Genomic DNA, 25,640 nt, shown 5'->3' with positions numbered 1-25,640 from the left:
CCATGGACTTGTGGAGACTGGGCTTTAAGTTTTATTATGGCAAACGTATTTTGATTTTTTCCTTAGTCTTAGTGCAAATCCCTTATTTCTAAAACACAGTCTTTATCCCCAAAATGTGGCCCTTTTGGGCCAAAATGGAAAACTGAGGCGTTTACCAAGCTTCTCTATCAGTTTCCAAACTCGGTCTCCCCTGGAGTTAGGCCATTTCGGCCTCCAGCTCTGTCTTGCCCTGGGACCTTTGGAATCTTACCCCTACATGTGCATTTCAGGCCAGCCATGTACTTGAAGGGGGTTTTATGGCCCCAAACTTCCCAGCGCCCCTCAGTTTGCATCCTTCGCCCTCTCCAGCCGATAAGGCTGTGGCTTTGTGTTCGGGTCTGGCTGATCAGGAGCCCTCAGGAGAAAACAGCCATCTTTCAAGAGCTGCCTTCCTCCAGTTTCTGCCTGCTTTTTGCTCTTCTCCAGTGCTTTCAGACAGCTGTTTCATGTATTTTGTCCACATTTCATAAAACACGAGGGTTCTGCGATTATTGGAAGTGGAAATTCTACCTGATTTTTGAATCAAAATCTTACCATCTAAAGTCGTATCATCTTGTAATTGTATCATCTATTCAAAAAGTGAACTATTAAAACACAACCAGTGGGACTTTCCTGGCAGTCTAGCGGTTAAGACTTCTCCTTCCAATGCGGGGGGTGCGGGTTCAATCCCTGGTTGGGGAGCTAAAAGCCCACATGCCTCGGAGCCAAAAAACAAAAAACAGAGACAATATTGTAACAAATTCAACAAAGACTTTAAAAATAAATGGTCCACATCAAAAAATATTATAAAAAGCCAAAAAACCCCACAAGCAGTTAACAAAACTAAATATTAAGACCTGTAAAGGCAGACGATTCTCTGTGGTTTAAGTCAGAGGATGCCATCCAATTAAGTCAGGCGTATCACCCAGGCCCCGCCCCGCCGCACACCTTGTCCCTCAGGCGCCCCGCCCTGCCCCGGCCCCGCCCCGTAGCACGCAAAGCCCCCGTGCGGGGCGCGCCCGTTTCCATGGCGACGCCGAGCTGAGCATCGGTAGACGGGCCACCGAGTGGCCGTGCGTCCGCAGCGGAGGCGGCTACATGAGCGCGGCGGGGGTGGCGGCCGGGCTGCGGCCCCCCAGCTCGGGGATCCCGGGCTCCCGGGGCGCGTCGCGCCCGCGCCTGCCCGCGGTCCCTCCGTACCCCGGGCAGCACGGCGCGCCGGTCGGGCTCAGCGAGGCGCAGAAGCGGGCGCTGGACCTGGAGAAGAGGCTGCAGTTCCTGCAGCAGCAGCACTCGGAGACGCTGGTCAAGCTCCACGAGGAGATCGAGCACCTGAAGCGGGAAAACAAGGGTGAGGCGGGCGGCGCCGCGGGCGTTGCCTCAGACGGCGCCCAGACGGCGCACGAAGGCTGAGGGAGGACGCAGGGCCGCAAGTCCCACCCCGGCCACTCGGGGCTCGGCTGCCCGCCCCAGCACCAAAGCCAACTGCGGGGGTCGGGTCTGGCCGCGCCATTCCCGAAGGTAACCCGGCCCGCCTCTCCTCTCCAGGCAGGGTCAGGCGGCCTCCTTTGAAAAACTTTTGTAGAAGTGAAACACACCCCCAAATTACGCGTATCTAGCTTAATGAATTTTCACAAACTAAGCACACCCAGATCCGGGGCCCCAGAACGATCCCTGACACCTGGGTCATCCTGACTCGCCTCTGTCGCCCTGGAGCCCAGGCCCCGCATGGCAGAGACTGCTCTGTAGACGTCACGGATGGAGGAATGGGTTCCTGGAGAGGCTCTCACACAGGGGCTCTGGCTCAGGGAGCAGCCAGAGGCATCACCGACCCGAGGGTGCCAAGGCAAAGGCTTGGTCCATGGAGCAGGGTCTCTCAGGGGCTCAGCAAGGAGAAGTGGGCAGGGAAAGCAAAGCTTCTTTTCTCAGAGTAGCCATGAGGAGGGCCCGTGCTTGTCTTCAGATCTTCACTACAAGCTAATCATGAATCAGAAGCCGCAGAAGAAAGGTAAGACAGGCCCACAGGTGCCTGATGGGAAGCTACTGCCCTCAAGAGCAGGCCCCCCAGACGGCCTATGCCCACGCGAATTATCCCAGTGGGGAGGGGGCGTGGGCAGCCAGACCGCTCCCAGCCATGGTCTGGGTGATTTCATGCACCCAAGCACAGCAAGTGCCACTCTTGGGGACCCCAAAGCCTGAGTTCTGTGCAGCAGGGGCAGTGGACAGAGCAGCTGGGGGGCAGGGGGCTGCCCAGGTTCACCCCTCCCCAGCCCTGGCCTCACTATCCTGGTGAGCTTTCACTTGGACTGCTGCCCCAGGCTTCCCCAGCACAGCCCCAGCCCCAACCCCTCGTCCCTTTGGCCTTGGGGCAGGAAGCTCTGGGCACACTCCTTCCAGGGTCCTCCCTATCATCTCCACAGCAACCATGGGGGCATGTCATCACCTGTGGCCCACTCACCTTGCCTGTCCCCTAGCCCAGCCTGGGAACAACCAGGTCGAGTCTTGGGCTCCCCTCCCCTCTTACTTTTGGGACCAGGTCTGACATCGGGAGGTGGTCTGAGTGGTGAGTGGTGCCCGCCTGGAATGCCCCAGTCTGGGGTGTGCCCAGGGCTCTCTTCCTGGGAGATACGCAGAGGATGGGGTGGTGAGGGCCCTTCTCCAGTGGGGTGGCACAGCTCCAGCGAGCTGATGTGGGCACGTAGTGTCAGGGGTCCCCTGATGGGACCTCGAGAGAGGGCGTGCTCCCATTCAGGTCCCACTGCTTCTTCCGTCCCCAGCCCCATGGCCCTGGCTCCCTCTGGCACTGGCGGTGTCTGGGGCTGCCTCACCAGAGTGTGGGGGAGGGCTGGGACCTGCAGAGCCAGGAGGCGGGCACAGGTGGGCCTGGCCCTTCAGCCACAGCAGCCGTGCAGAAGCGCTGAGACCTGCAGGGATGGGAGCCTCGTTGCTGCCACCTTCTGCTGACCCCAAGCAGCCCCCACAGGCAGCATCTCCAGTTCCAGCTTTCAGTCCAACAAGTCCATCTCGATACAGTGGTGTCAGGTGAGCACACCAGCACCTCTGTGCTCAGGGTGGGGGAAGAGCAGGTACAGACCTCAGGGCCCCCGGGCCTGAAACGGCAAGTGGGGTGCTGAGCCGAATGCTGAAAGCCCACGGTGATCCTCCGTGGGGCAGACCTCGGGGGAGCGCCTCTGCCAGTCCCCATGGGCTTGGGGGTTAAGGGGTAGCTGAGGGACCAAGGAGGGTCCCCAGGTGCCCTGTGAGCTGAAACCTCCAGGAGGGAGCTGAGGCCAGGGGACAGGTTAGTGGGTCGGCTGGAGGGAGGCCTGAGGACAGGCCACAAAAGCAGGACAGGCTTGGCTGCCAAGGCAAGATGGTCAGTGTGGGGCATGAGTCAGGCAGAGCGTGTGACAGAGGAGCCCCGAGTGGTCTTCATTGCTGCTCACTGTGTCCCTCAGAGCAGACAGGACGTGGGTGGGCTGGCCCTCCTACAGAGGCTGGATTTGTGGCATTTTTGCTGAGTGAGGGGCCTCATCCCGGGAGAGCAGACCTGCACAGGCTGGGCCACCCAGACCTTTCCTTCCGTTTCATTTTGCCCGAAATGGGGTTCAAAGTCAGGGAACAGCTGCTGGTTACCCCACCCCGGCCTTTACCGAGGCCCGTGAGGAGACTGCCCCACGGGGTGTGTGGGGCTCTCCGCACTTCAGCTGCTCGGGGAGCCACCTCCACCACTGCGTCCGCTTCAGAGCATTCAGGCACCCACACGCTTCACCCTACTCCCGAATCTGTGCCTCCCAGCGGCCCTCAGAGGGAGGCCATTACCATCTCCCCTTTACAAAGAGGAAACTGATGCAGGGGTGGGGCCCCTTGGGTGCATACAGCTGACTGATGCCCAGTGACTGGCCCTGTCTGAGTCTGACCCTCAGCCAACTCGCAAGGCAAGGCCAGGTCCCAGCGCACCTCCTCTAAGAAGCAAGACTCGAAAGCTGACGTTCCCCAGAAGTTGGACCTGGAGGAGGAGCCATTGGTTGCTGCCCTGCTTCACAGCAGCAGGGTGGACAAAGCCCTCGGGGCACAGGGGCTGGCCAAGTAAGGCTCCGTGAGCCCCACGGGACAGGGTTGCATTCAGCAGGTTCACACCCTGGAACCAGCCAATTGCTTTGCCCTTCCAAACGGGCAGGTCTTCAGAGGGAAGCAAGCTCGTGAAAGCCGGGCTTGCCCATCTGGTGGACCCTGCCTTCTCCTCTCCCCTGGGGGTCCTGCACGGTCCCTGTGCTGACCTGAGCCCGCAAGAGGGGCCAGCAGCAGCCCCTAAAGCATTCTCTCAAAGCACAGAAACAAAGTAACTTGGCCTCCACATTAGCTTGCTTTTTGCCAAGAGAACCCTGAGTCAGGTTTGGGCTCCACCCTGGGAGCTGTGCTGGCCTCTGGAAGGCACAGGGCCAGCAGACCAGAGCAGGACCAGTTCCTGGTGACACCCGAGTTCCTGGGACTTCCTGGGAAGCAGCAGTGAGCCTGGACTTTGCATCCGAAGAAGGGACCCTGTTGTCCCCTGGGTAGTGCCACCAGCAGGCCAGGCTCCTGCTTCTCTGCAGTCTTTAGGCTCCCCCCTCCACCAGCACCCTGGGTTTGTGGTCAGGACTGAGGGCAGCCAGGCAGCTCAAACCACATCTGACTCTTCAGTGTACCTTGAGCGGGGAGGAAGTGATGGGCCCGGGTCATAGCCAGCCCCAGAGACCCACCCCCGCCACCTGGTGCCTGGAGCACCCTGGTAGGCGGAAGGGAGCCAGGGCCCCAGGAGGCCGTGGAGATGACCCTCTTACTCACGCTGGAGCAGGTGCTGCCCCGAGGGGGGGTGTGAGAGATCACCTCCGGTAGGCCGCCTCTGGTCTGCTCTAATGGCTGTTTCAGAGACAAAGTGGAGAGCTCTAATCCAGCAGCCACCTCGGTGGCCGGCAGCCTGCACAAGGGCAAGCAGGTGCCAGGGGTGCCCCCCGCGATGAGACTGCCCCTGCACCTGTGCAAGCCCGCCACACTCCAGCAGTGCGAAGTGGTCATCCGCCAGCTGTGGAATGCCAACCTCCTGCAGGCCCAAGAGGTGAGGCTCGGCTGCAGGGCGCCCCGGGGCCCCCGCAGCCCCACCCACCGTGCCTCTTCTCCCTGCCTTCCAGCTGCAACACCTCAAGTCCCTCCTAGAAAGGAGCCAGAGACACAGGGCTGCCCTCGAGGAGGCCAGGCCCGGTTCTCCCAAGTAAGTGCCCCATGCGGCCCACTGGGTCACAACGGGGCCTGCTTGTCTGGGGCTCACGGCTGACTCGTCCCTCCCCAGGGACCAGGAGGCTCTGCACCCGGGGGCCATGCTGCTCCCCAAGGTCGCCACCAGGGGCGTCTCTAAGAAATGGTGAGTCTTACTGGCACAGGAGGTAGGCAGCCTCTGAGCCCAGGGGTCACAGGGCCGGGGAGGGCGTCCGCAGTGACCCCCCCCACCCCCGTCCCCCAGCCTGATCCTGAGCCGGGCGCCCATGGCGGAGTGCGCCATCCTGCCCGCACTGAAGCGGAGCCTCAAGAGCAACTTTGCCGAGCGGCAGAGACGGCTGCAGGCAGTGCAGAGCCGGTGGCTGCACTACTCGGTGCTCTGAGTGCCAGACCCATGACCCCTCACCCTCAGGTAGCACTTCTAAAGAATCCCAGTACGTTTACGCCAGCCTAACTTCCAGACCAGCCAAACCCACGGCAGATAAAGTACGTGGTTTCAGGGCTGAAGAACTGTTTATTTCTTTGCTTGGTATTTCTGCACTTACACACACGTGTGCATTATGAAATAAGCATGAGCCTACCTGTCGAAGACTGGAAATAAAGCTCGTTTCTCCCTGTTGTGAGTCTTGTTCCTCACTGGCCATCAGGCACTGCTGCCCTGAGCGCCCCTAGCTCTGCTCCCTGCCATGGGCAGGGCCTGCTGGGCAGTCACCCTGCTTGCTAGGGCCTTGCGGCTGCCCTGTAAGAAAACAAGCTCCGAGACAGCCTGCACACTCTTCCTGGAGTGCAGGGGGCTGCCTTCCCGGCATGTAGGCAAGACACTGTCCTGTGTCCACTGACGAACACAGCTAGTGAGCGGCCCCACCCAGCCTGCCTTCCTCCATGGACGGCTAGAGCCATGGCCACGGGAGAAGGTCCTCTCCTGTACACTGGGCCCCACCCTGCAATGGCCTCACACCACCCCCTCAATCGCCAGAACAGCAGCTTCAGCGCAGACCCTTGCCTGGCAGGACAGTCCTCCTGGCCCAACCGGCCATGTCCTCAGTGCCGATCTCTGCCGCTTCTGCTTTGGGCAGCAGGGAACCTGGGGGTGAACCAGGACAGGCACGTCTGGGCATCGGTGGCCATCCCCGAGGTGGGGGACCTGGCTCAGCCCTGACAGTGCCCTTCACTGGATGGAGGGCCCCTGACTTGCAGAGAGGGGGGACACAGTGACAAATTCATGACAAACACAGGAATAATAAATTTATTATAAGAACCACAGAAGACACGGTAATGCACATACAAAAGGGGGGAACCTCTCATCGCCAGAGGGCCGGCTGGCACCCCGTCAGGAGCCCTCAACTGTCTGGAGGGTTCTTAAGACGCTGGGTCCCAAGGACAACATCCTAACCCGAGTGGGCCTAAGTGCCTAACCAGTGGGCACGGCGCCAGGAACAAGATCCACCCAGACACCCCTGCTCCCGGGTGCCTCCACAGTGCTGAGCGGACTCCCAGGGCTAGAATGAGAAGGATCATGAGGTATGAGGCCCGGCCGGTGGCCGGGGACCCACAGCCACAAACAGACCTTCCCTCGAGCTGCAGTCAGCGCCCCCGGATCCTGGAGCTTCCCTGTGGCGTGCCCCACATGCCAACGGTGGCACGATCTCAACCCAAAACCGTGATCAAGGAATTCTGCATGTTTTAAGGGTTTCCTATGTCCTGCACGTTCCCCTGTGGAAACGGTAGAAGAGCTTTCTGGCGCACACGCAAGAGGCTCACACAGGACCCTGAGTTCCCGAGGAAGGACACGGGCCCTGCAGAGGCTGCGGGGATAGTAGCCTGAGGAGCACAGGGCCGGGGGCATGCCTGGCTCCTGGAGGAAGCAGCCAGCTGCCTGTCCCAGTCCTGTCCAAGTGTGGGAAATGTTTGGCAGGTCCCCAAGGCAGAAGATAAAAGCAGGAAAGTTAACCTAAGCCCAAGCTCTCTAAGGAAGCCAGCATCCAGAAATGTCCGACACGGGGCCCCGACGAGGCTGCCGGCTGCCCCACGGTCCCTGGAGGGCAGGCAGCCGGAGATGCAGTGGCGGTGGCGGCTAGGCGGCTGAGAGGCAGGCCTGGTGGATGCTCTGGGCCCAGGTGTTGAGCAGGGCCGTGACCGAGTGCTTGTCAGGGAGCTGCAGCAGCCGCGAGGTCATGCACCGGTGCACCGACTGCAGGAAAGGGTTGGCGTCTGCAGCAGAGCGGCCGGCCATGAGCGCTGTGTTCTCTGCCAGGACCCTGGCCCGCCCCACCCAGCCCAGGGACCAGGGGTGCCAGCTCCGCGTGCCAGTGGAGAGCTGGAACAAAATGGTCTGGAGCCTCAGGGCGGCCTCAGGACCCTTGTCCTGGTCCTCTACATGCCAGCTCTGAGCCTCGGGGGGACTGTCTCCCATCACCGAGGTTCTCTCTGGGCCTGTCACCCAGATGGGTTCCCATGAGCCCAAGCTCCCATGTGTGCCCCCCGGTCAGCCTTGAAAAGGCCCACAGGAGCCACTGGGCCTGCTCACCCCTCATCCCCGGAACACGGCTGCCCCAGAGCTGCAGGGACACCATGGGGTCAGAGACACTTCTCTTTCCATGTGACTGAGGGGCAATCTGCTCCTGCCCACCAAGGAGGAAGGGGAAGAGGGGGCCTCAGCAGGGCAGGGGCACGTGGAGGAAAGCCTTGTGGCCCGTCCTCTCAGTCACCCACCGTACTGCCACTGCCGGTCGATCCACAGTGGGCTCTGGGCAGGGTAGTCGGCAGGCACGCTGAGCTCCAGCGGTGGCACGCTGGGGAGGTCCTTGTCATCTGCAACACACAAGGCCGCACCTGTGACCAGGCTTGCCCCTCCTCATAGCCCTGCTCCCCAACAGCACCCTCCAGGCCCCAGAGATTCTGGTGAGGCTGCTGCAGAGCCGAGGCCCCTGACTCCCGAGCTTCTCCGTCTCCCCAGGGCCTCAGGTGAGCAGAGTCGCAGCTGGACAGGAGGGAGGGGGCTTCCCTGCACGTGGGAGAGAGGTGAGAGTGTGCAGGCTCAGGGCCCAGCCCCCAGTGCGAGTCCTGGGCCAGGAGCGTGTGGGGACCAAGGAGGACAGCGGGCAGGCTCCAGAGAGGGCCCGGGGCTTGGGGATGAGCAGGTGGTCCTGGGCAATGGCAGAGCCTGAGGCTGCCAGTCACGGTTCATTCTTGATCCACCCCACCCCCGGCACTCACCCAGCTTGCATATCAGGTGGACGGTGCCGTTGTTACTGCAGTGAGAAGGGTCCAAGTTCACCAGGAACTTGGGGTCTAGCCGGGCCACCTCCCCCTGGAGCACATTGGGGATGCTCTGCCGTTCGTCCTCTTCAAACCTACGCTTCCGGGTGCAAACCACCGGGGCCCTGGGGGAGGCAGCCGTGTTGACCATGCTGGCCAGGCCATGGCCCAGGACCCACCGCCCACCAAGCCCTGGGCAGTACGCACGTGATGGGGGGGCCATGTATGGCCGTCATGGCAGGCACGAACGTGCGGTACAGGGAATGGTTGAAGACAGGCGAGCGAATATTGGCCAGGACGGCATCCAGGAGTGGCTGGCACAGGTACTGCTGCTTGGTTGGCGGCACCGGGGGAGGTGGGGGCGTGGGCTGGGACAGGACAGCAGGGTCAGCAGCCCACTCTTGGGGCGGCTTTCCAGACCCCAGGTCCTCATCCTCACTCACAGCCAGACCTCCTGGCTCCCCCACCACCTCCACCCCTGCAGACAAGGATGGCTGATCCTGGACACACTCTACTCCCCCTGGGCCTGGCCTTGGGCATGAGAACCCTCACACCTGTGGGGGAAGGAAGCACCCATGGGCCCGCACCCAGAGGCTGATTTCTCCCATGTTCTCACCCCACCCACACTGCAGACCTGACCTGGAAGAGGACTCCTGAGCAGGGTCCCCAGACTGAGCAGCACGGTCCCCTGCCCACCTCTGACTGCAGGCTCCTTCTAGCTCGTGGTTCCGAGTCACTGTGGGGTGAGCCCTGACCTCCCCAGAGATGCCTGCGACCCTACCAACACCACCAGGCCGCAGCACCCCACGCACCACTGCCATGTCATTCTTGAGTTTCTCCAGGGCGATCTCACACTTCTGCAGCGTTTTCAGAGGGCACCTATAGGGGAGAAGATGTGGCTGACTCTCCACGTGGGAGGACAGGGGAGCCGGCAGCTCTCATGTTCTCATCTCAACCACTCACCGTCTGGCCTCCTCTGCATGGAGCGAGACCTGAGGCCTGGGCCACCAGAACCCTCCCCAGGAACCCCAGCCAGCCCACCCACTGTTCCCAGACCCAGAGTCTAAGGCAAGATGGCCCCGCACCCAGGAGCTGCTGGTCCTGGCTGGCAGAACAAGGCACGCACGTGATGGATCAAGGGGAAAGACAGAGGCCAGGCCCCTGCCCCCCATCCCGATGACCCCAATGAGGGCCTGGAGGGCCGTCCACCGCCAACAGGCCCACTCCTCAGTGCCCAGCATTCTGCCCAGATGAGCAGAACAGGGAGGACGTTCTGGAAGGGGAGCCTGGCCTGAGCCAAGGCCTGGGGAGAGGGCAGGAATCCCAAGGCCAGTCCATGCACAGGAGGTGGCGCTGGCTGAGCTCTGGTGCTCAGCAGCCCCACGGCCAGTGGGCAAGGGAAAGGACATGAGTGCGTGTCCTCTGCCTTCCAAGTGCTTCTCAGACGCCGTCCCAGTTCCCTCCCACAGCCAGCGCTTTCGAGCTCAGCTGCCCCTTTTGCAGATGGGGTAACTAAGAAACAGTCACTTGCCCAAGGCCACCAGCAAATCAGGGGCAGGGCTGCAGGTCAGACTGAAGCCCATCAAGGCCAGTAGCCCAGTGAGGCAGGGCTCTGAGGGCCACAGGGTAGGCCAGCCAAGCAGCTGGGGACCCTCTGTGAGGTGTGGACGCAGCACCACCTCCCCCCATGGGCCTAGGGGCAAAGCTCACCGCTTGGAGGGGTCTGTCAGTATGTCCAGAAGGCTCTTCATCTTACTCAGGTCCTTTTTTCTGTCTGGGGCAGAAGGAGGCACTCAGACAAGGGCCTGGGCGTCTGCAGGCCCTGCCCCCGGCCCGCCCGCCCGGCCCCCACCTTCGTTCTTGTCGATCTTGTTGATCATACGGCGCAGGGGCTCGATGTACTTGGACAGCTGCTTCAGCTTGTCCAGGTACTGCTGCTCCTCGGCCTGGCTCGAGCCCGCGGGGCTCATGACGGAGCTGGGGTTCACTGCGGGACACGGCCCAGTGAGCACGGCCCCAGCCCACGAAGGGTCGTCAGCCCCTCACCTCGCAGGGCCCCGGACTGTGCCCGCCTTGGGTCCGACTTACCAGGCGTGTTCAAAGGTCCTGGGGAGGGGACGCTGAAGTTCTGCGGGGTGCGCGCCGTCACTGGACTCTGGGAGGGCTGCGGCGAAGGGCTGGGCAGGAAGCTGCTGGGGGACGGGGCAGGGCCGGAGCTGTGCAGAGCGAAAGGGAGCGCGGCCATGAGCCTGGGCCTGCAAGCCAAGTGGGGAGGGGCACGGGCCAGGCCTACCTGACGTTGGAGTTGGGCTGTGAGCTGGGTGGGCCGGGCTGCGGGGACGGCTGGGGGGGAGGGGGCATCGACTGCGGGGTCTGCACCTGCTGGCCCGGCGACGGTGACGACAGCATGGTGAGGCCACTCTGGCTGACCTGGAGGGGGAGGGGCTCAGCCTGCTCACCCGCCCCACGCCCCCCCCCCACTCCCCACTCCCAAGCCCCTTCTCTCTCGCAGCCTCGCCATACACCCTGGTCTTTCTCTGATGCCCCGCCTCTCAAATACAAACACGGGCACACGCCCCCACCTGTGGGTGCCCACGCAAACACACAGTGACCAAGATGCTGGCAGAAGGGCCGGGCTGGGTGGCCCTCTGCTCCTGGAGGGGGCTTCTGGGCTGCGATGGGACACCCTCAGGTCCCTGCCTCGTGAGTGTGGGAGCCTGTGGGCATGGGAGGGCAGTGAGGGCTGCGCTCTATGACAGGCAGGACCGTCCCACAAACCTCAACAACACCCCTCAGGCCACAGGCACCCCCAGCTCTGACAGCACCAAGGTCAAGCCCAGCTGCAGGGCAGTGGGGACGCCTCCATCTTGTTCTGTGTCCCACCTGTGCCTGCCTGACGGGAGCAAAGCCTCCCCTTGTCACCCCTGCCAGCACACCTGGCCTGGGGTTCTGTGGTCTGGCAGCCGAGCAGCCCCTGTGGGACCAGCAGACCCCACTGGGAGAGGGGAGAGGGGAGCGGCTTGGCATTGTGCTCCCTTCTCTGCACGGCAGGCTCTCCCTGCAGTCCTCGTCAGGGCGGACACAGCGGGGTCCCCATCCCGCTGTCATCACTAGGACAATGCCATATTCATCCGAGAACGCAGAGGGAGGAAATCACACACCCAGGACTAAGATCGACGGTGTGTGGAAGTAACTACTTTCCACCCGAGAGGCACAAGATGCCAGTTCTGGCAGCGCGGACGGCTCAGGGAGACAGCTGCCCACCAGCCCTGTGCCCAGCAGCCCCGGAATGAGCCCTGCAGAGCAGCCTTGCCCAGAGCCTGCGGACAGTGCACAAAGGCCCAGCCGCTTGCCACAGGGGGCCACCCCAAAGGCCCTGTCAGCTTCACTCAGAGCTTCCCCCACACCCCAGCAACCTCCTGTGCACTGAGCATCACCTCCGGAGCCTGCTTCCTGGAGCCCAGCTCACACCCCACCCTCCATTCCCAGCCTGCCCAATTCTGCAGACTGACTCTAGCCTGCCCCCCTCACTCTGCACACCGAGGCTGGACATGGCACTGGAGCAGGGCCTGCATGTGTTCACAATGTGATGATGAAACTAAATGAAAACCACCCAGCCAGGTTCTGAAAGGAGGCAGGGTGATCCATGGGAAACAAAACATCTACCCCAGGAGGATGAACTGATCTGTGAGGCTAGGGCAGTGCTGACGTCCACGCAGTCTGCCAGGGCTCCAAGGCAGGAGAAAGGTCTGCGGGGAGACCCCTGGCATCACAGGTATGTCCCACACTCACCAACAGGTCGCATGCAGCAGACACTGCAAGCCAGGGGTGACCCAGACAGTAGCAGATGCCAACATGACCCCAGCAATAGCTGTGGGTGCGAGGCAGCCCTCATGCAGAGCTGGGAGTGGACAGTCCTGCAGCCACACCAACAAAAGAACTTCCAGGGTGTGGGCCAGGAAGCCGTTCTCCTGTTGTCTGTTGAAACTTGAGCGCTGCCTGAAGAGCCCACCACCCACCCTACCAGATGCTAAGTGGGATGTCAGTGCGTGGAGCACGCTTTGTGCTGGGCTCCCCTGCCTGCACCCGGGGTGTGGCTGATAGCACCCAAAGGCCACGGCTGGCCGGCACCACCCTGTACTTTGGAGTGCCCAGCTGTGAGCCCCGTGGCAGCTCAACAGTGCTCCTTCCAGAGCAAGAGAGGCCCAGAAGCACTCAGGTGGTGTGAAAGAGACGCTATTTCTTCCCAGAAGAAACAAAGTCATCAGGAATGAAAAGCTTGACTCTGATCTCTGCGGACTGTTTTTCTGGTCACAGAGCTCCCGAGGTGGAAAGCTGGTTTTCTCTTGACCACAGATCCTAACGAGACACACCAGACGTCTACAGTATTGGACGAGCCAGGCCACGACTCCTCCTCCCAACACACACCCGCCCAGGGAGGCCCCGAGCGGCCATGGTGGAGGGCCCAGTGGGAGAGGAGGGGGCGCAGGGTGTGCTCAGCCCATTCCACACACTGTTCCACACACACACATCAGGGAAGGGGGTCTGTAACGTAAGAATGACAGCTAAGCTTCCGAATGCTGGAAGAACAGGAAGCAGGAAGACCAAAGCACAGGGGCTGCTGGGAAATGGAGACGCATCCTGTCCTGGTTTTCACCTGCCATCATGGGGTGTGGCTCTCGCGCTGAGTCCTAGTCCAGCGCCCCGCTGGACAGGGATGTGACGGGGACATCTCTCTCATCTACACAAGTTAATGTCAGAGTCAGGCATACAGAACAGTGTTCACTGATTTTCCTGAAACACCCAAATCCCAAACTCCAGCCTGGGCTGTGAGCCCCACCACCCATCAGGCCCCAGCACCACCAAGCGCACAATGAGGCCCCCCTCCTCTGCTCTGAGAGGGCAGACTTGAGAGACCAGGCCTGGGGGCCGCCACCTGGGCCCCCATCCCAGCACCTCTTTCACACACTGCAACGCTGGACCCCGTGTTCTGAGGTCAAATGCGTGGGCCCCGCACGTATGTGTCGACCTCCTGGTAGGTGACCAGCTGGTACGATCGAGAGCCTCAAAATGCCCCCGTGAGTCACTCTGGGAAATGTCAGCAAACGGTCCAGGACCTGCCATGCACCACGGCTAACAGCAAAAAACCAGAAGTAACCTCAGGATCCGAGAACAAGACAATAATTAAGGACAGCAGGATACGTTCATAAGAGGAACAGCACACAGCCACGGAAGGCAACACTGACCAAGGGACTCTAATTACAGGACAACCTTTTACTTCTATTGTAACGTGAAAAAGAAAGAAGCCACACACAAAATCCTAGAGAACCGGAAAGAAAAGAAGCCAAGCAGGCTCTCCCGCTTGAAATGCTTCCCTTGCTTATACTCCCCTCAACCTCTCCCACCTTCTACAGCCACCACCTGTTTTCTAGTTTTAGGGTCAGAATATCTGTAGCCTTGTCTTGTCCACTGTTGCCACCGAGGTTGCAAAAATAGGCTGTGAATCCAGAGATTCTCCCTCAGGGGTCTCCTTGCACCCTGGGAACCCCACTGCTGCTAGATCCACACAGTAAGGCAGCCAACTGGCCCCCAGGGACCTGCACGAGCACCCCACACATACCTGCGCCAGACCTGGGAACCCACAGTGCGGCCCCGCAGGCAGGGTGAGGCCTCATTTCCACTCTGCCCAAGGCTGGCCTCTCACTCAGGATGGGGTGGACACCCCTCCCATAAACCCTGAAGGTACATCCTCAGAAAACCAAACCCGCTCGCAGGTATGAGTGGTGGCGCCTCCTCCCCACCCAGCTACCCGAGTCCCCACCTGGGGAGAAGAGCCCACGCCTGCCTCAGCCCTGCCGGCTGTCAGCCCTCCGTGCTCCACGAGGGGGCAGAAGGTTACAAATCAAGGTTACCCTCAAGGTGATCAAGCCCACAGCCAAGCCCCACGCGGGCTGGACTGGGACCTCCAGCAGAAGCAAAGGCATGTGACTACCAGGAAGGGAAGCACAGCCAAGGGGTTGGCATGGGGAATGGAGCGCATCCCCCTCAGCCGCTGCAGGAGAGTGATGGGCGCCCAGGAAGCTGCAGGGAGTCCACCTACCCAAGCGAGAAGCCTACGAACCAGCAGGTGGGGCCTGGACCATTGGAAGACGGCAACTCTTCGGCTGCTCGCTTCCCAAACACCAAGAACTGGGGTGAAAAGGGAAGTTCTGCTTCAGGATGGAAGCTGCCAGGTCAGAGGGCCAAGCCTCCCACTCTCCTACCAGACCTGAGAGGCAGCAAGGGCAGCGGCTTCCACCGGCTGGGCGGTCACTCCATGCCGCTGCTGCCATCCCAACTCTGACCACACTCCGCACAGGACACTGAGAGCAGAGAGCCCCAGGAGGCCTGGGGGCAAGGCTGGGACACACAGGGTGGTGGCAGAGGACGCCAACATTGTCATACAAGGCCTCCAGCCCTGCCCCAGCTACAGACATGATGTCCGTGGTTTGTTGCACATAATACCACAGGTGGGCAAGCTGGTGATGTGGCGCAGTGACCAAGAGCTACCTCCAAACGCCACAGTTCCCCTCAGCGGTGTGTTTCCCACGGACTCCAGCCATGTGGCGGGGACCAGGAAGGACCATTTCTGAGCCTCCCGCCAATGCTAAGGGAACACACGGCATCCCAGCAGTGCTTACCACACGGTCCAGTGCCCCAGACAGGGAGCTCAACGGACTCGGGGAGTGAGCAGGGCAGGAGCTGGCAGGGACACTCAGCACGGCAGCCCAGTGCCGCACAGCACCGGGGTGGCCGGGTCGCCCCTGGGGTCTCACCACATCGGCTCTGTCTAAAGCCAACGCTCTTCTGAGTCAGACTATCAGTGTTGCCACTGCTGGGTGGAGACAGGAGGAACCAAGGCCAGGGACTGGACATAGGTGAGGGGGGCGTCTATGGAGAAGTCATGAGGCCCAGCCTCCCACCCCAGACACCAAGGAGGCTGTGGCCTCTACTAGGCAAGGCCGGAAGGTCTCCTCCATCCCATCGACATCTGATTTGCGGAGGGTGGGCATGGTGGACCTGGGCCACATGTGCCACACGTGCCACACAGGGGTGAGCCCTGCAAGTCAGCAGGGCAAGGGGCCATGGCACAAGTCTGTGCTGACCACCAGAGCCACATGCCACCGTCCTCGTGCTCTTCCCAGTTTCTAGAGAGCTACTATCCCCCCAGTCCCATGCTCAGGGCTGAGGTAAGAAGAGATCGTGATGCTCTCACCAATGCCCTCTTGGAGGAGAAGGGAAGAGGGAAGATGTGGGGCATCACGGGAGGTGGGAACAGCCTGTGCCCTGTGAAGCCGGGGGCCCAGACACGGCCGGGCGGGGCTTCCACCCAAGGTCCCCAGGGACAGGCCCTGATCCAACCAGGACCCTCACCATAGCGCGGGGGACATGCACTGGCCGGCGCCTCCAGAGCCTTGGCTCTGGGCCCTCACCTGGACTCCGGGACCCACTATCTGGGAGGCCTGAGCCGTCGGCACTGCTGTCTGCGGTGGCACCTGGGGCTGCACCTGCGGCACCTGGGGCTGCACCTGCGGCTGCTGCACCACCATCGGAGCCCGGACCTGAGGAGGAAGGGAGCAGCAATCTGGAGCCACCAGGGCACAGGGCAGAGCACCTCCACGTCTGTCTGTGGGAGCCGGAGTCTCTAAGCTCTCCTTGAGAAGGGGGATGGGCTTGCCACCACTTCCCTGGCCGATATCCCGCTACTGGCTGTCCCTTATCCCACGGCTCATCAAAAGTGTCCACGCCAGCCTGCCTCTGAGTCAGCACAACTGAGCCCTGTCTCTCCTGGCGAGACGCCTGCCCCAATGGGACACCACCACACAGCCGTCACCACCAGCTACCGCAGCAAGCAGAGCACGCTAATGGTCTACGAGAACCCCACTCTGAGCCCTGACTCCTCAAAGGAAACCAGGTGACAGGTGTGACCCTCCTCAAGACCCTCCCCAGATCTCCAGCCTGCACCTTTGGGGCTTACTATTCAGCCACTACTCGATTCAGGTGTGGCCCATATCCCCACTTCACCCAATGAACAGCAAATAGAAAAGGCCACAAAAACCAAGGAAGTGAGTTGAAAAAACATTTAAATGGCCCCTTGACACAGCTACCCTTGACTCAGTACAATATTTTGTCTTTCATGTAAATGTCACTGATTGGTTCTGCTTTTACACAGATGCATAAGACTGAAAATAACAGTATTTTACATCAATACACCCCTCAAAAATACGGTCATGATCTCTGCTCAGAACAGAACTGAGTGGTCAGCAGACCACCGTGGACGCCCGGGGAGGTGGTACACTGCCCCACCCCCAACAGTGAGAAGATGGATGTTGCCATCCATCTAATCATCCACAATCTTACAATGCCTGTGGCTACCACCGAATCAGCCATGCTGCTCGGAAGACAAGGTGCCACACGGGAGCAGGGGTGTCGCACACTGGATGCAGCAGCTGGCGGAATGCACGCACCCTTGCTGATCTGGATGTGCGGGCCGGCAGGGGCCAGGGCCACCTGAGTCCTGGTGCTGGAAGAAGAGGACCTTCCATCTACAGCCAGGGCGCCCCAGAGACCGCCTACAGCACAGGAGACGCCAGAAGAGCCCCGGCTGTGCGAGCCCTGGGTACTCACGAGTTTCAGCTGCGGCTGGGCATACAGCATCTGTCCGGGGAGGGCCGGAGCCTGCGACACCAAAGGCTGTGTCTGTGACTGAGGCGGGAGCTGCGATGGCTGGTTCTGGGCCACTGGCGGCTGGGGCTGTGGTGGTGGCTGGTGGTGCTGCGGGTGATGCAGCTGCTGCAGCTGCTGGGGCAGGGCCTGTGAGGGGGGAGGCTGTGGCTGCTGCATTGGGGGCTGCTGTATTGGCGGCTGGGCCTGCAAAGCCTGCTGCTGCTGCTGCTGCTGCTGCTGTTGCTGCAGCTGCAGCTGTGCCATCCGTTGTAGTTGTTGCTGCTGCTGCTGCTGCATCTGGGGTGGAACAAGCAGCACCCATCACCTCTCTGGCCTTGGAATCCTGTGTTGGGAAGTCTGCCCAGGATGCTCTCCCGGGAGACAGAGGGACACCGAGGGCACCAAGCGTGCACCTGTGCCCTGGTCACCAGATGCTGGCCCATCTCTAGGCCTGAGAGGACAAAGGAAGGGTCCAGGGAAGGGTCTGGAGGGCTTGGTAAGGGGTCACATATAGGCGCAGACCCAGAGAAGCCGGGCAAGGTTCAGCTGACCGCAGATCTCCAAAGCCTCTCCAGGGATGCCTGTTTGGTCCCTAGAGTGGTCACAGGACCAGGCTCAGGATGAGGAGGAAAAGTGGGGCTGGGGCTTTCCTGGTGGCGCAGCGGTTGAGAGTCCGCCTGCCAAAGCAGGGGACACGGGTTTGTGCCCCGGTCCGGGAAGATCCCACATGCCGCGGAGCGGCTGGGCCCGTGAGCCATGGCCGCTGAGCCTGCGTGTCCGGAGCCTGTGCTCCGCAACGGGAGAGGCCACAACAGTGAGAGGCCCGCGTACCGCAAAAAAAAAAAAAAAAAAAAAAGCGGGACTGAAGATTCACTGTCAGCCCTGGGAGAGGGGCTTCCAAGATCCAGGAGGGGCCTCGGGAAAAGCAGGCATAAGCCAAGGCCTGGAGCAGGTGGGAAAGAGCAGGGGGTCCTTCAGGGCTTACCTCCCTTAACCCACAACAGGCCTGACAAAAGACGCTTAACCCATCAGGGCGTTGACTGCAGAGCATGTGCGTGAGAAAAGGTTTTCTTGTAAGCAGGGCTCCTAATGTGACATGGCCACCCCTGCGGGACACTAGGCAGGGCTCGATTAGTGCCGCGTCCAGACACTGGAACACTCAGGGACAGGTCAGGAGGCCTGCGTGTGCTCAGAGGACACACACCCACGGGGTGGTCCAGGCCGTGCTACGAGTGGAGGGTAGCCTCACTCTGGCCTGGGCAGACTCTCACATGAACTGCCTGCACCAGGAGCCACCTGATCCATCCCCCGGCACACAGTAGGCCCACTCATTCTCGTCCCAGGCTCGGGGGCCCTGGAGAAGGCCAGGGTCCAGAACGATGGCGTCTAGTACCTGCTGCTGGTTCTGATGATGCAACTTGATCAGATGCTGCTGCTGCTGCTGCTGCTGGAGCTGCTGCTGCTGCACCACAGCCTGAAACTGCTGCTGCATGGCACTCTGCTGCACCTGGAACTGCTGCTGCTGCTGCTGCTGCAGCGCCGCCTGCTGCTGTGCCTGGAACTGCTGCTGCTGCTGCTGCAGCGCCACCTGCTGGAGCTGCAGCTGGGCTGGAGACAGACGGGTCGGGGAACTCGCACTGGGTGCAGCGGGGAAGGCGCCGCCCCCGCCAGTGCGGGAGGGACAGGGGTGACGATGACAGGACGGAACTTACTATAGAGTGAATCACAGTAGTAATGAACAGGAAAGAACAGGCCAGCCAAGAGGCCTGGGACCCAGCAACTAGTGATCTGCTTCCCGTCTCAATGGAACCACCTGCTCTGGACACTTCGTATCAACAGAATCTCACAACTGGGATCTTTTGTGACTGGCTCCTTCCCCTCAGCATCCCGTTTACAAGGTTCACCCACACTGTGGCACGGATCAGTATTCCCTTTCTTTTTGTTGCCGAATAATACTCCACTATATGGATTTCCCACATTTTGTGTTGTCCATCAGCTGATGGACATCTGGGTTGTTTCCACTTTTTGGTAGTTATAAATAATGCTGATACAAACAATCATTCAGGAACTTCCCTGGTGGTCCAGTGGTTAAGACTCCATGCTTCCACTGCAGGGGGCATGGGTTCAATCCGGGCTCAGGGAAATAAGATGCCACCAGCCACGCAGCGCGGCCAAAAAATTAAAAACAAATCAATAAAAAAAACAATCATTCACAAGATTTTCAGTGATCCGGTCTCTTTGGGTGATGAAAATGTTTTAAAATTGATGCCGTGAGTGCACTGACCACCCCTGCACAGTACACTTCAAGTGGGTGAATATGAGTACATGAACTATATTTCAATAAAGATGAAAAGGAGGAACACAGAGACACTATGCCCAGTTTTCCCCAATAGTAGCACTTTGTATAACGCCATAACACAATCAGAATGTGTGCCCATTTGCCTGAGTGTGTAGTTTAAATTCTATACAATTTTCTCACCTGGCAAGATTCAGCCACCATGGAGGTCAAGACCTGGCACAGTTCCAACACCACAGAAGCCCTTGTGGTGCCACGCCTCACCAGCTACTAAGGTGACCTCCATTTCTAATGACTCTGCCATTTTTAAACCACACAGAAGGACTGGCTCTCTCCTTCAGCACAATTTCTGAAGAGCGTCAGGGTGGGGAGTACATCCATGCAGGACCCATTGTGAGCACATTTCCCACCCACAGGCTTAGACGAAGCTGCTCACTACATCCTTCAACTCCTCTCTAAATTCATTATTTTTGTCTGGTTAACTCAGTAACTGGGAGGGGAAATTGCCCAACACACCTTTTATTTTCAAGTCTTTTTGCATCTTCTATTTCAGGTGTGTTTCCTGTAAGGATTAAAGAGCTGTACCCTCTCCTTACGTTTCCATTCAGTCTCAGCAGGAAAGCCTATCCCTTCACTTTTACTGTGATTACTTATGGTTTTCAACTTATTTGTATCTGTCTTTCCCCTTCTAAGTTTCCTCTTTTTTTTTAAGCTTTACTGAGGTATAATGGACATTTTTTCCTCCTCTTCTGAATTCTGTTTTGTTGGAGGACTGGGTTGATTTTTGTTCGTTTGGATTTTTGTTTGTTGTTTCTGTCTCATTCCATTTTTTCCTATGGATTTGGAATTTACAAACTATTTCTACTGTTTTAGCAACGACTTTTACAATTTTATCATGCATATTTAACAAAGTATAAAGTTTATCCACATTTAAACCTCTTTCCCAAATATGAGGACCTTAGAATCCTCTCTAAACATTTTTTTAAAGTAGGTTTTACATGCACACAATAGACCTGATATCCTTGATATTTGCCCTTCCTGACTCCATTTGGTATGGTCCCTGTTTATCTTCTTATGCCCACACAGCAGACTTATATTAAGAGGCAGGATAAAATAAAGGCCAGGGGTACAGCCTCGGACCCAGACACCTGGACTCAAATCCCAACTCTGTCACTGCTCTGTGTCTCAGTTTCCTCAGCTATACTACATACCCCTACACTGGACTCAGAATTAAATAATCTACTACAGACCCAAAACAGTGCTCAGAACCTGTAGAGGGTAGCTCTAAGGATTATTTTACAGAGGTAATTTTTGTTTACACCAAGGATTCCCAGCCTTGCCCCTCCTGACACCTTGGGCCAGACAACACCGTGCTGTGGGGGCTGCCCTGTACACGGAAGATGCTCAGCAGCATCTCTGGCCTCTGCCCACTGGATGCCAGCAGCAGCATCCCCCCCCCCCGCCACCAGCTGTAACAGCCAAACTGTCTCCACATATTGCCAAACACTCACCAGGGTGCAAAATCGCTTAGAATCACTACCTTAGATTTGTGCGTGTTTATGCCCTTATATGGAAAATGTTTCTTCTCCCATTTACACCTGGCATCTTGGGAAGGATGGTCTGAGAGGTAAGAGGAAATGGTGAGGGGAAAAAGAAGTATGCCCTTAAAAACTTTTAGTGAAGGTCTCCTCGGCTTTGTTGGCAGCTCTGTGCTCAGGGCTCTAACAACCTCTACTGTCTTCTTGACTCCATCACCGAGTCTGCTGAGTCTGCTTCTCGCTCCTTGACAGAAATGGCTGTTTCTGAGACAGTCTTCTGGCCTTTGGTGTCCTGCTGTTTCACAACAGGTTGGGGCATGGATGCCTTATTTAACCTGTGTGGTCCACTGGGCTTTCATCGGCCATCGTCTCCTCACACCCTCTGTGCTTCCATCTGCACTTAGATGCCCGTCAGACTTCCTGATTTCATGCTCCACGTTTCTCACCCTCCTGTTCCTGAGGCCTCTTCTCTAGGCTACGTTCTAGGTAACGTCTTCAAATGTAGCTTCTAGTTCAAACTCTTTCTTCAGCTGTATCTAATCTGTTTATTCATCCACACTTTCCTCTTTCGATGACTTTACTTCTCGTTTCTACAAGTTCTACTTGGTTACTTTTCAAATCTATTTGGTCACTCCTGATACAGTATCACAGTGTCCGTTCATTTGGAAGTCCAACCTTTATTTTTTTAAGCACCCCAAGGCCATATCTAACAATGGCTATGTCCCGGGGCGTCTCCACATCTGGTGATTGTTTCTGCTCCTCCTTGAGGTGTGTCTGCTTCCTTCCATGCCTGCTGATTTTGTGTGCTCAATGACTGACCCTGATCTGCAATTCTCACAGGCCTAAACTGGGAGCACCCTCCTCCAATCTGCCCCGGGTTCTGGCGGAGCTGGGGGTTGCCAAGGGCCCTGGCACATCCTGGACGGAGGGATCCCAGGATTGCTTTCCCCCACCTTGCAGCGTGCCAAGGCACAGCAGGGCAAAGAGCTGCCCCTACCTTCTGCCAGCCCAACAATCCAAAACACAGTCTACACAGAAGGAGAGAGGGCTCCTCAGCAACAGCCAGAAATACGGCTTATTTTTAAAGTAGGTTCTACATGCACATGATATAAAATTCATCAAGGAAACAAAAAAGTATAGTTTAAAAGTATCCTGTACCCCAGCCCCAGCCTTATCCACAGTCAGCAGTGTGTGTTTCCTGTGACTAACCCAGGTCACCTGGAGATGCACAGCAGGCTCTGGGCTGCCCTTTGCGAGTCCTCTGACCCAGGACCTACACTCTGGGGGCGTGGAACTAAGGTCCGAAGCAGGCTTCATCACACAGTGGCGTTTGGAGGTGTCAGAAAAGGGCAGCAACTACCCATCAAGCACTACACTTATTTCAGGTAGACCAGGCCACCAGAGGTCACAGGCAGGGAGGGTGGGTCTCTGTAGAGGCAGCAGCAGCACATGAGAGTAGAGACCACTTTAACTTCCACTGGTGCCACACAGGAGACCAAGCCCCTCGGAAGCTGAAGACAGGATGTGGGCCAAGGTTGGACTAGGGAGGGTGCAAGACAGCCCACCAAAGCGTCACTGCTGAACTGACAGTCTCAGGAGTCAGACTGCAAAACATTCTAAACTCATACAGCTTAAAACTATTTTTTATTATAAAATCTAAGTTTGTGATAAAAAAGAAATTCAACCAGCGCACCCGAGTATAACATGAAAAGGAGCATCCTTCTGAAAGCCGCCCTGCCTGTGTGTGTGTGTGTGTGTGTGTGTGTGTGTGTGTGTGTGTGTGTGTGTGTGAGAGAGAGAGAGAGAGAGAGAGAGAGAGAGAGAGAGAGAGAGAGAGAGAGAGAGAGAGAGAAAGAGAGAGAAAGACAGGTGTGCTGACAAGAGGGGACCTGGGAGCTCGAGATGAAGAACCAACCACTGAGCCAAGCGTCAGACGGCAAGACGTCAGTAAGGAAGAGAAATGAAGCTCTGGGAGGAAGGGGGTGTCTGGGGGCAGAAGGTGCCAGTGCAGGAGTGGGTGGGACAGAGGATGCATGTGGCCTCTGAGAAGGGCAAGGTGACCCGGACACAGGGAACCCAACAAAGAACAGGGTGCTCAAGGCCGCGGCTGCCCTCATCACAGGGTTCCTGAGAGGGACGCGAGACAGAATACATGGGAACACCACAATATGCATACAAGCATTCACAGCAGCTTTAGTTTAACAGCCCAAACTGAAACAACCCATATGTCCTTCAAGGGTGAGCGGATAAGTGAATTGTGCGTGGCCCAGCAGTCCAGGGAATATTACTCAGCAGCGAACAGGAAGGAATTACCAACACCACCTGGAGGCTCCCAAGGGCGTCAGGCCGAGTGAAAAAAAGCCAGTCTCAACAAGTCAAATATTGCATGATTCTATTTATGTAACATTCGCAAAATGACACAATTACCAAGGCGGAGAACAGATCAGCAGCTGCCGGGCTTTGGGTTGGAGGGAGGGTGTGATTATTAGGAGGCACCAGGACAGCCTGTTGGTGGTGACGGTTCCACGTGCTAACTCCATTCCATATGTGATAAGACCTCACAGAACCACACACATGCACGCCCATGCGCAAGAGTGCATGCAAAGACTGGTCACGTGTGAATAAAGTCTGCCTGAGTTGACAGCACTGTCGTGGTTTTGGTGATGTACTAGGATGTTTTCGTTGGGGAAGCTGGGGGAAGGGCACATGGGAGCTCTGTGCTATTCTGCAACTTCCTGTGACTCTTCAACTATTTCAAAAATAAAAAGTTACATAAGGGGAAAAAAGTACTGAAGCACTTAGCAGTATTAGATAAAAGTCTACAAGCATAAATGTCCATCAAGAGGGTCCTGGGGGACTTCCCTGGTGATGCAGTAGTTACGAATCCACCTGCCAATGCAGGGGACATGGGTTTGAGCCCCGGTCTGGGAAGATCCCACATGCCACGGAGCAACTAGGCCTGTGCGCCACAACTACTGAGCCTGCGATCTAGAGCCCGTGAGCCACAACCGCTGAGCCCGCGTGCCACAACTACTGAAGCCCACGCGCCTAGAGCCCGTGCTCCACAACAAGAGAAGCCACCGCAGTGAGAAGCCCGTACACCGCAACAAAGAGTAGCCCCCGCTCGTCGCAACTAGAGAAAGCCTGTGCACAGCAATGAAGACCCAACACACCCAAAAATAAATAAATATTTTTTTAAAAAAAAGAGGGTCCTGGGACGGAGGCAGCCGGCGCTGCAACCCTGCTCCTGGCCCAAGCAGTTGTGCGGAGGATCAGGCGCCTCCTTCGGGAGGGGAATCAGGATGCGAGCCACAGCCTGGGCGGCCTGGGGCCAGGGCAACGCTGGAAGGGATAGATGGGGCTTCGCGGCTGAGGACACCCTGAGACGGAGCTGTTTCTATCTTGACTACAAAGCACAGCCCCTTGGATGGAGTCCCAGGCCACCCCATCCTCCTCCAAGTCCTCCCTCAGCCTGGGCAAGAGGGCCTCGGTGTCCCTCGCCCTCTGGGAGGCAAAGCAGGCTGGAGCTTCCCCAGCTCCTCTCGCCCCCTCACCACCCCCAACCCCGGCTGGGAAGAGAACGCGCCGCCTGTGGAGAGCGCGGCAGGTTCTCTGAGAAGCGTGGTACTCACTCTGCGGAGCGGCCGTGGACACGACGGCCATGCCATGGGGGGCCATCCCCGAGGTGCCAGGAGGTGGCTGCCCCGAGAGTGGCATCGGCTGCCCCATGGCCCCCAGGCCGCCCATCCCGCCCAGGGGCTGGCCGGGGCCCCGAGCAGGTAGGCCAATGCCGGCTGCTCCCGCGGCGGGCCCGCCAGTCAGGCTCTGCAGCGCATTCATAGGGTCTGCGGGGCACAGGGTGCAGCGTCTCAGGGCAGTGTCCGCCAAACCGGGCCAGGCTCCGTGGGCCATAAGGCCTTCCCGGGCACACGCTTCCTCCCACCTCCAGGCTCGACACCCTCAGTGTCCCAAATGGTGAGCGGCCGGAGTCCCGGGAGTCCCCCAAGCCCCGGCCCAGCTGCATACCACACCCCAGGGGCTGGGACACCTCCTAGGCAGGGAGCACAGCCCACACCCTAGCCTAGCCTATGCCAGGTCCTGACAGACTCCAAGGGACGAGCAAGCCCTCGGTGGCAGGCGGTGGCCCCACCCCTCCTGGCCATAGGCCCCTCCTGCTGGGTGAGACACAGCTGGGAATCCAGAGAAAACAAGGGTCAAGGGCTCTTCACAGTAAGCCGAGCCTGGGGCCAGAGAAAAGGGGGCAGGAGTAGATGTCCCAGGGAGGTTACAAGTCCCCTTGTGCACCAGAAGCCCATCTTTGCTAAGTCTGGGCAGGACCCCACTGAGGAGCAGTTCTCAGGAAAGACCCCTGAGAACAAGGGTGTGTGGGAGGGGTCCGCAGATGCTCGCCAGCTGAGTGAGTAATGGCCAGGGCCTGGGGCAGGAGCCAGAGGCTCTTGTTATAACAGCAAAGAGCCACCTGCAGGCAGGTGTGGCCTGGCCGGCTCACCCTGCCACAGAACCGAATAAACACACACATTCTCCTGGCCAAGCACTCTTGATACCCA

General features: G+C 58.7%; 2 protein-coding genes across 10 annotated transcripts in view; one reads left to right on the top strand and one right to left on the bottom strand.

Moving 5' to 3' along the window:
* Positions 1-1,080: 1,080 nt before the first annotated feature.
* LOC132503885 (coiled-coil domain-containing protein 74B-like) lies at positions 1,081-5,735 on the top strand. Its single transcript, XM_060120743.1, is given in 8 exon segments — positions 1,081-1,369; positions 1,982-2,026; positions 3,002-3,055; positions 3,933-4,107; positions 4,930-5,116; positions 5,190-5,269; positions 5,348-5,419; positions 5,519-5,735. Coding segments are annotated over 8 exon segments (1,005 nt in total). The 5' UTR covers positions 1,081-1,116; the 3' UTR covers positions 5,658-5,735.
* Positions 5,736-6,502: 767 nt separating this feature from the next.
* MED15 (mediator complex subunit 15) overlaps positions 6,503-25,640 on the bottom strand; it is a 61,527-nt gene continuing 42,389 nt past the window's right edge. For 2 of the 9 annotated variants that reach the window (XM_060121741.1, XM_060121747.1), the window contains 14 exons: positions 24,705-24,917; positions 18,632-18,846; positions 17,200-17,535; positions 16,005-16,133; positions 11,115-11,249; positions 10,826-10,962; positions 10,621-10,748; positions 10,385-10,519; positions 10,243-10,306; positions 9,345-9,411; positions 8,740-8,900; positions 8,491-8,657; positions 7,987-8,085; positions 6,503-7,591 (listed from right to left, as the gene is read on the bottom strand). In XM_060121741.1, coding sequence (XP_059977724.1) covers positions 7,422-7,591; positions 7,987-8,085; positions 8,491-8,657; positions 8,740-8,900; positions 9,345-9,411; positions 10,243-10,306; positions 10,385-10,519; positions 10,621-10,748; positions 10,826-10,962; positions 11,115-11,249; positions 16,005-16,133; positions 17,200-17,535; positions 18,632-18,846; positions 24,705-24,917 — 2,156 coding nt within the window. In that variant the 3' untranslated portion in view covers positions 6,503-7,421. The remainder of the gene's footprint in view (positions 7,592-7,986; positions 8,086-8,490; positions 8,658-8,739; positions 8,901-9,344; positions 9,412-10,242; positions 10,307-10,384; positions 10,520-10,620; positions 10,749-10,825; positions 10,963-11,114; positions 11,250-16,004; positions 16,134-17,199; positions 17,536-18,631; positions 18,847-24,704; positions 24,918-25,640) is intronic. The other 7 variants (XM_060121743.1, XM_060121742.1, XM_060121746.1 and 4 more) reach the window with 7 other exon arrangements.

The sequence above is a fragment of the Lagenorhynchus albirostris genome, chromosome 14 (genome assembly GCF_949774975.1).
Source record: "Lagenorhynchus albirostris chromosome 14, mLagAlb1.1, whole genome shotgun sequence".
Taxonomy (NCBI): Eukaryota; Metazoa; Chordata; class Mammalia; order Artiodactyla; family Delphinidae; genus Lagenorhynchus; species Lagenorhynchus albirostris.
The sequence above is the reverse complement of the archived record's forward strand: the minus strand, read 5'-3'. Positions and strand labels throughout refer to the sequence as shown.